Source organism: Limulus polyphemus, unplaced genomic scaffold (genome assembly GCF_000517525.1).
Source record: "Limulus polyphemus unplaced genomic scaffold, Limulus_polyphemus-2.1.2 Scaffold2, whole genome shotgun sequence".
Taxonomy (NCBI): domain Eukaryota; kingdom Metazoa; phylum Arthropoda; class Merostomata; order Xiphosura; family Limulidae; genus Limulus; species Limulus polyphemus.
In genome coordinates, this window is record NW_013665612.1 from 2,938,658 (window position 1) to 2,948,324 (window position 9,667).

Here is a 9,667-nt window from a genome sequence, read left to right on the forward strand (position 1 = left end):
AAAAATGAGCTATCATCACAGAGTATATTTTATTGAAGTATTTTTTTGTAGATGCAGTTATGAATGAAAGTGCCTTGCTTTTCTGTTAAAAACTCATGAGATTTTCACTAAAGAAAAACAAATACTTTTTTTTAGTTTGTTTTTGATTGTGTTATATTTAAAAACTTACTCCTTTTTGTTTGTAATTTTTATTTATTGCTCGGCTATAAAAATATTACCCAGTTGTGATTGGTGATGATCAGTGTGGTAGTTTTCAAAAATCCAAATTTTGGACGTATACATCGCAAGCCGCATTATAATAAGATTTCTTCTGTTTTATTGGTTCACTTAATTTTCATTAATATTTTTCAAGTTTAGGATTGTTTGAAGAGTATACCCTTTATAGTTGTATGAGTCAAGCAACATTAAGTTAATCGAAGAATTCTTTGGTATTATGTCTTTCTTTTTTTTTTATACAAAAAATGAACAAACAGTAATTATGATGAGAAAGATAGCAACAGTTCTATATTCAAATTTCTTTCACTGAGTGAGTATCTGAAGGAAAAAGGACTACCTATTGAAAGTGCTTAAAAATATCTCATGTTGGTGATAGGACAATCATTAAAAATACCATAATAATAATAATAGATGTGTCTAAGTAGCAGCAATATAGATCAAACAAATTTTATGACTATTATGATGATAAGTAATTAAGGAATCATTTATCTAACATAAGGATATTTTTTAAAGGGGGCCTATGATTGTTATAAAAATAAGCTCTTGTTTCCAAAAACAACTGAGAGAAATATTTGAAGATAATCTTATCCTTATTTTCTTTCCTTTTTTCAAATTTGTATATAATTTTATTAATCTTCATGGTTAACTTTGTTTCCCAAATCGACTGCCATTTTGTATTGTAATCTTGACTTGGATTTTGATGTTCTGTTACATTATGGAATTAGAACCAGGACCTTTAGTTTAGAAATTAAGTGTATTATTTACTGGGCTGAATTTTTGCTCATTATTCTGATATAAAAAATTGTAATCATAGTGTTTTAATGAGGTTAACCAGTCAGGTTGTGTGGAAATTCTTTACTTGATTCATATCAAAGGCCTGTTTGTTTGTTTTTTTCTTCAAGTGTGACACTTGGCTTATTACTTTTACCATCATCTCACTATGTCATGTTTGCTTACATGGCATGTATTGCAGCAATGGTGTATCAGTTTTATATTGTTGTGTGTCACATTTATATTCCTTAATTTTTACTTCGAGTTATTTTCATCATTGTATCTTAAGAGTACTTTGTTTTTTTCCCTCCACTAGATTCTTAGGAATTTTGTGTGTAACGAGGTCAGAACTTAAGGTGCAATTCGTTTGAAAATTTTCTTAAATGTATTGTTTCTAACACATAATTACAAAAATAAAAATAAAGAATAAGGAAAATGATTTTGTGTTGTGAAATTATTCATATGTATTGCTTTCTTTTTAGTTGACAGATGTCAACTGAAATGAAATTAAAACTGAAGTTTATATGTTGTTTGTTTTTATAATGGGATTCTTCTTTGTTTCTTTGTTAAATACTTGTTCATTGTAAAAGCTAGGCAGTATATAACTCCATTCTTTATGCTCTTAAGGTGTTCTGATGAGCATTCAAGGTACTTGCTAGTGTTAGTTGGCTTTCTAAATTGGTAACATCCAGGAAATAAATTTGTTGGTGTTTCTTTTCTTTTTTTTTCCATTGTGAACTGGATACTAAACTGAACGTTGGTCGTTTAGGCGAGTCACGAAGTGTTTGTTGTATACAGCTAGTATGGTTCTATGGCAGCATTCCAATTTAGTATTTACGTTATGTTTAGATTTAGGCAGAACTTTAGGATGGCATCTTGTTAGAGCTGTTCAAGAAACAGTTTGCTGAATAGAACATGATAGATTATCCTATTAACAAAAAAGTGCAGTTATAGCATGGTGAAATCTGAAAATACAAACAAATATTTCAAACCAGAAAAACAAAATTATGAGGTCATCAATTTGGTCAAATGATCCTTATTGTATTTTTATGGATAAAATTCTACCCCACCACTTGATTTTATTTTTGAAAATGTCTTAGTTACACAGGTGTTCAGTTTTAAGAAAGATCTGTGTGTTTAGATAAGCAGTAGTCAACTTCTAGAGGCAGTTATCTTTTGGTATATTTGTAAAAAGATCTGTAAATTTATCTTGTAGGCTGCTGTATTATGTTGATAACTTGCCTGGGATTTTACCATGTGAATATGTATGTTCAAAATGTTCATAAGCTAATAGTTAGAAATAACTTTTTCAGTAATTGTTCACCAGCAGTTACCTACTATTTCATTATGGTTCAATTTTTAATCTACCACACAAATAACAACATGTAAATGAACAAAAAATGTGTCACCAATATTCTTCCTTTAATGAAAAAAAAAGGGGTTGAAATTTTTACAGCAAATGGGGAAAAAAAGATTACAGTTGTTCTATTGTTCTATATAGTACCAGAGGTGATAACCCACATGAACTTAATGTGACAATGCAATGTTTTTTATTACTTGTTTTTTTATGGAACACTTTAAAATACATTAGAACTTGTTTGATGTGCAAAGTAAGTTATTTTTATCATGCTCATTATAACCCACTTATATCATAGGAACAAACACTGTGGGAAGTAAAGAAATATAGTTATGCTACTGTCTAATTATGCAACTACTAGTTGGTTTTATTAGGGTTATTAAAACAGTTGTTAATGAAATAATAACTATCCCTTTTTTCAGGTATCGAAGTCAGTTGCAATTCTTCTTTTTTTTATTTGAATACTATTTCAATATTATAACAATAAACCTAGACAAGTTACTCTTGGTGCATAAAATATTGGGTACTTTAAAATCACAAGATTTGAATGAACTCCATTCGTGTGATAGGATTTTGATGTTGCAGTGGATTGTTATACTTTACTGTATAATGCATAAGCTGGTAAAACCAAATAATAAGAAATATATTTCAAGATTATTATTTCTTTGTTTACTTCTTCTTAATATAATTTCCTCTATAAATATTTATATATATTTTTTTACTTCTTCTTCAGTCCCTCCCAACTTTACAGAGTCTCAGGATGATGCTCAAGCATTAGAAGAGGAAGATGTTGTTCTAAATTGTAGAGCTGATGTTGGCTATCCAATTCCTACATATTCCTGGCTTGATCTGGTAAAATGTTCTTCTATTAAGTTAATGGTGTTTGGAAAGTACAATGGATGTTAGAAATAGAGCGCTCTTGAGAGGTATTCTTGGTTTTTTTTTAGAAGTAAAATGGTGTAAATGTTGTTCTAAATTGTAGAGCTGATGTTGGCTATCCAATTCCTACATATTCCTGGCTTGACCTGGTAAAATGTTCTTCTATTAAGTTAATGGTGTTTGGAAAGTACAATGGATGTTAGAAATAGAGCACTCTTGAGAGGTATTCTTGGTTTTTTTTTTTAGAAGTAAAATGGTGTAAAAAATTTAAATGAAAAGCTTGTGATCTGATTTTCAATCACCTGAAAGGAGTACTATGGTGTTTCACAGTGGCATGATGAAAATGTGTGTTGTTGTTGTCATAACAGAAAGTGACCTAATATGTAGCATGTTGATTCATAGTGTAGGGGAAGAAGTGAATAAGACTGAAGAGGTATGCAAACAAAAAATAGTAATTAGAACAAAGAAAAGGAGAAATAAAGAGAAAAAGAATAAAATGGTTAAAGAGATAGTTCTAGTTTACAACTTTCTTAAACAAAATATTTAGTACATTTCTATTTCAGAAAATGAAGCTTAAACAGAAAATAAGGAATAAATGAATAAAATAAATGTTTAATAAACAAATTAACCCTCAAATTACTAATGAGGCACATGTATCATATTGAGTAATTTGATATTTTTGTCTCTTACAGCAGTCATTGTAAAGAAGTGATAAAAAAAAAATATTGGTAAATTTGTGTTCATTTTCTATGTAAAATACATAGGAATCCCCAGAAGTAATTATCAAGGTTAACTGCAGTATTGATAGCATTTTGTTTAAACTTATGTGGGTTTTATAGGGACTTTAATTTGGTGCATAAATATTTAAAAAAAAACAATGAGGTCTTTATGGCTCACCATTAATTTTAGAATTAAAAAGCAAACCAAATAACTTGTGCCAGTAAGATTTTGTATTAAAACATTTTTTTTAATGTACAGAATTGGCCATATCTATAATTAATAGTGGAAAATGGGAAGTAATTCTCTGAAAAGATCAAATATTAACATTTTTTTAAAGCAATTCCTATAGAAGTGTACATCTAGCATGACACTGCCATAAAACTAAAAGTTTAAGTCAACATCCAAGAGGTTTCTAGGTTAATCTTCTAATCAACAAACAGTTGTTCTCGTATAATATTTCTTGTTGTATTTAGTCCTGTGTTTGATAGTTGTCTTTGATTTTGTGTGTAACGAGATGTTACAGGAGTAATGTTTAAACAATGAATTTTAACAACTTTTGTACATTTCAAAAATGTACTTTTTTTTACCTAAAAAAGTAGGTAACACCAAGGGCCTATCTAGCAACTTTATCAATTAAAAAGTGTGTTCTTTTAACGTAACATTAAAATATTCTAATGTATTGTTCATAAATTTTTGGCTTTTAAACTCTTCAGAAAGGGTAATAGCAATTTATACATATGGCTAGTGTTTTACTTTTTCAGAATGGTGAAAAACTTAACTCCCAGGAAAGGTTTATAGTGGATGAAGCTACTGGTACTTTAACAATACAAGAAGTGAGCAAAGATGATGCTGGTATATATACATGTATAGCTGAAAACAAAGCTGGGAGTGATCAGAAAATCATGAAGCTTACAGTATTCTGTGAGTTCTGTTTTAAAGTAATTGTTCAAGTAAATAAAATCACAAGCATATAGAATCCTCTGAATTTGGTTAAAATCTTTAATGTCTAGAATTATTTAAATGCAAACTGGGTGGCACTCGTATCTAAATAGTTTGGGGAAAATTTACTGATTAAATTAAATTTGTCAAAGGAATGAATTTCTTCAGAAACCATTTAGGTTATTACAGATATATTTTTTTATAAACTATGATTCATTAAAATATTAGAATAGTTATTATTTTGATTGTATCACTTTATTCTTACCTTTGTAACATCATGACTGAAAAAATTCTATGATTGGATTATTAATTTCTATAACTTTAAGCTAACTACTTTTTATATTTTTTTACACAAAAGCCATATAATATATTTTTTATTATTTCACGATAAAACAGTTTTTCAATTATAGAAAACTTCATTATCTAAAGCTAAACAAAAAGTAGGTAAACACCAAGGGCCTATCTAGCAACTTTATCAATTAAAAAGTGTGTTCTTTTAACTGTATATGAGATTACACTTTTTATGGTCAACTTTGTCATTACATGTACTTTACGTGTGAACAACTCCCATTTGTTAACTTATAAGCATATTTTACACTGTGCTGCTGACTGGAATATGTTAAGCTACTTATGAGAGAAAAAAAAATTAGTATATAATGGTAAAGACCCAATCCTTCCCTTTTTGAGGAAAGTTGTTTCTATTTTCTCATATTAACGTACAAGTATTAAAGAATTGTACATTCCTATGTGTTATAAGGGGTTTAGAGAGTCTAAAACATAAAGTTGTGAAGCCTAATTATGAATGATTAGGCAATTTCACTGAATTAGAGATCACTGGCTACAGTTTGTTAACACAACCATAGTTCTTCAGCCTTAATACAGAGGTTCTCCCATGAGAGGAAAATGGATTGGCAAAAGCTTTATGAAAATCATCTCTAATGGGATAGATAGAAATTTATTTTTTTCTTTGTATAAAAACACTGATTTGTTTATCCAACGGTAATAATGTTTTTATAAAAGCTGCTCGGGAATAATGTGTCTTTGTGGTTAAAAGAAATGCTTAAATATATTTGAAAGAGCTTATAATTTTGATTGAAAGCTATGAAAATAAGATATTCCTCTTTCATTTAATAATGCTGTTCAGCAAGTACAACTGCATCACAACTAGGCTTTTAGTTAAATATTTAAAAAGGCCAGAAGATCATACTTTGAAAGAAGTTACTTAATTTTATACGTAGCATTAAAATATTCTAATGTATTGTTCATAAATTTTGGCTTTTAAACTCTTCAGAAAAATTATGGAAAATTTAATTCTTTGAGAAGTTATTTGAGAAGAGTGATATTAAACTGACCTTTTACTTGTGAGTCAAGGTCGGTTTTCAAGGGCTATTCTTAAGTTAGTGTATGTATTACATGACATAAAATTTTAGTTGGCAAAGTTTTAACTACTTTTTTGTTTTCTTCAAAACAGTTTTTATCTTTACAAATACTTATGCTGATTTGCCTTGAACAAATGTGTATGTAGCTTATAAGTTAGAAAACCAAATATTTTTGAGACAATCTTTTGAAGATAATATGTATAAAGGAAATTCATGAAAGTTGTCTGTACATTTGTTTCATAGTGTTTAAAGTTGTTTTATTTTTCAGAATTTGATGGCCATTTCAATTTTCCTCTTATGCAAGTTCATAACTGATGAATCAGAGATTATTGTATATTATAGTTTATCTCTCATTATTACTAATGGAAAAGTAAAATAGTTGCTTGGTGACAGAGTGCATGATATTTAGTCATGTGAAGGTTTAATTGTTTTTGTTTTTTTCTGTTGAACTATTAGACAAAATGTATTATCCTTTGATTCTGATTTTACTATTAATTAACATGTTTTTTTTATAGCCAAACCAAAAATTATCCAGTTTGAAAATAAGACTTCAGTGGAAGCAACAACAGTTACATTGGAATGTCATGCATCTGGTGTCCCTTCTCCAGAACTCACCATCTTTAAGGATGGGGATCAACAAGTTGAAACTGTAAGGTTTTTGCCAGTACTTAGTTTTGAATTGTTATTCTTCCAATGTGTGTATATTTTTGCTTACATACATATTTATGCATTGTATTGAAAAACTTTAATACTGCTAATAGCACTATAACTTATTGTATAATTTAATAAATCACTAGGTTAGGTAGTGTTCAAAGAAAATCTGGAAATATTACTTTCTCAGTATATTAGTTAACTAAATTTCTTTTCTATTTCATTCACTCTGTTCTGTAATCAGGATCAGCAAACGTTTAATGTTTACTAAGTATGATCCACAGGAACTTAGTAAAAATATTTTATTACACATTATGTTAGTTTTTATACCACACTGTTTATTAATTATTCCATACTTGTATCTATCAAGCACTTTAGATACATTTTTTTCCAGTTTTCTCACTAGATTTTAACAAATTTGCTTTGCCATTGTTTGAACGTTTCATTCTTGTAATTTCAATGGAGCATAAATCTTTGTAAGAAACATCATAACTTTTTTTTTTGTTGTTGTTGTAGGTTACATGTTGGAGAATTTACGGTTAAAGCAATATTGTATCTATACTACAAAGCAAATTATGTCTGTGTATCTGTACATGGTGAAAATAAAATCTAACCCCCTGAACTGAAACTTTCAGGGTTTCTTGGGTTTAGCCCAAATCTCCAAGACACCTAAAAATACAAGTTAAATAATATTTTGAAAATAGTTACACTAAAATATAAAGAAACTAGCCAATAGGGACGAATTTGTAGAAGATTTTATAGCAGTATTCAGTTGGCCTGAATGACAAATAATGCACATTCATATGTACACAGTGTCCCATCTTTCTTGTGAAGATAGTAAAATGAATGCCATGCTCAGCAGGAGAATGTTTGATAGTTTTATTAACTTATTGAATAATTAGTGGTGCTTTAATATCAACACTGAAATAAGAGCTCACCCTAAGTATCGAATAACTAACCTAAATGTTGTTGTTGATTTGATATTAACACAATCATAAAGTAAGGCTATTAAAATCCAGGCATGGAAGTTGTCTTTGCATGACTACTCAAACTACAGTTGTTGTTTTTAACATAAGAATTATTTAAATACTAACAGAAGCATATTTTGACATACAACTATTGACATTTGTTGTGGATAGTAATACTTGTAGAGACTGGCTAAAGATTTTCATACTGAACTAAAACTTGCCTGTGACTAAATTACTTTTAATGTACTCTTGCAGATGTTTTCAGATAACAGAATTGGACTTTTCTAGCTTTAATAACTATTTTGATACCTGTAACACTTGCAGAGAGTACCATCCAGGAATAGACTGTTATAATTAATAATATGTCTCATTAATAAATTATTCCAATCAGGTTCAAAAATAATACCTCATCTGGTTAATTTGGTTGACTAAAAACAAGGAAGTGCAAATATTTGATTTCTGAAACTTAGCAGAGATCAGAGAAACTGTACCTTTAAAATGTTTTTAAGCTAGTATTTTGAAGGAAATATTGATTACTTTTTAATCATATAAGAATCCATTAACAATAACTTGTTTTTCTATTCATGCATATCGGGTATGGCTTTAGTTTGTATTCGTGATATTTCTCACCGTAATTAGTTGCTTGAGGTTCCAAGGAAAAAAATAGAAAAAGAGTGCTGTGAATATAACTTCCATTCTTAATATTAATAACTTTATTGACATACACATCACATAGGGTGATAGAATATTAACAGAGAAGTCTCAAGGGGAAGAGGTTGTGATTTTGACTATAACCATTAACAAAGTGGAAAAAGATGATGATGGAGAGTATTTCTGTCATGCGGAAAATGTAGCTGGAAAAGTCGAGATGGCTGGTCATCTGTCAGTAGAATGTAAGTTATTGCTAGTGCTGTAACAGTATTACATCTTTCTCTTTAGTGAATGGTATATTTAATTGTGACAGTCATTTAATGCAGTCCTTATCTTTATTCATTCTACTGTAAAATAAGACAGGTTTCATTTACACTACAAGGGCTAAACTACATTTTATAGTTTGTTGTATTTGTATTTTGATGTAATTTGTTTCGCGAGTTGTGTCACTTCTGATATTTACAGGATATTTCTGTGGGTCATTCCACCTCAGTGAGTTTGTAATAAATGTGTGAAAAACTGTGTTTCCATAGCAAGCCAGTCTGCTAATATGATATTTAAACGTATTTCATGAATCATACCTGTGATATATATATTATCTGACACAGATACTTAATTTGTCTTAACTTGTGCATTAAAGAACATTTCAGAATTTGTCCTTCCTGTAATGTAATACACAAAACTTCAGCACTTGCTTCTTTCCTCCTATCCCACTCTTCTAATATATAAATTTTAAATATTGCTTGATTAGTATAGTATGTTAAACCGGATTTTACTGTCAATTATATGTATCAGTCAGTCTAAAGGCTGTGTTTATAAAGTGCACTGTATGATCCACAGTTCTTTAATATTAATAATTCTAAAATAGCTTAAAGAATCCCTTATTTTGGTTATTATTCAAACAGTTGCTTCTGTACCAATTACAAAAAATTTAATTTGTATTGTTACTATTATTTCTTACCTTCAAATTTTACCATTGTCTGTTATTTATAAGCAGCACAACTGGTCTGCTGATGACTATAAGTAAAAGGAAATAGAAAAGTGACTATTTGATCTGCATTATATAATGATATTAATAATTAATTATTATTTTATTAAATAACTATATATATATATATATATATATATATATATAT

The 9,667-nt window shown here is 28.9% G+C and overlaps 1 protein-coding gene across 1 annotated transcript in view; it reads left to right on the forward strand.

Annotated features, from left to right (window-relative positions):
• Positions 1-9,667, forward strand: part of LOC106466847 (fasciclin-2-like) — a 103,199-nt gene that overhangs the window by 70,476 nt on the left and 23,056 nt on the right. The window contains exons 5-8 of the mRNA XM_013927188.2: positions 3,078-3,196; positions 4,705-4,864; positions 6,777-6,910; positions 8,617-8,773. Coding sequence (XP_013782642.1) covers positions 3,078-3,196; positions 4,705-4,864; positions 6,777-6,910; positions 8,617-8,773 — 570 coding nt within the window. The remainder of the gene's footprint in view (positions 1-3,077; positions 3,197-4,704; positions 4,865-6,776; positions 6,911-8,616; positions 8,774-9,667) is intronic.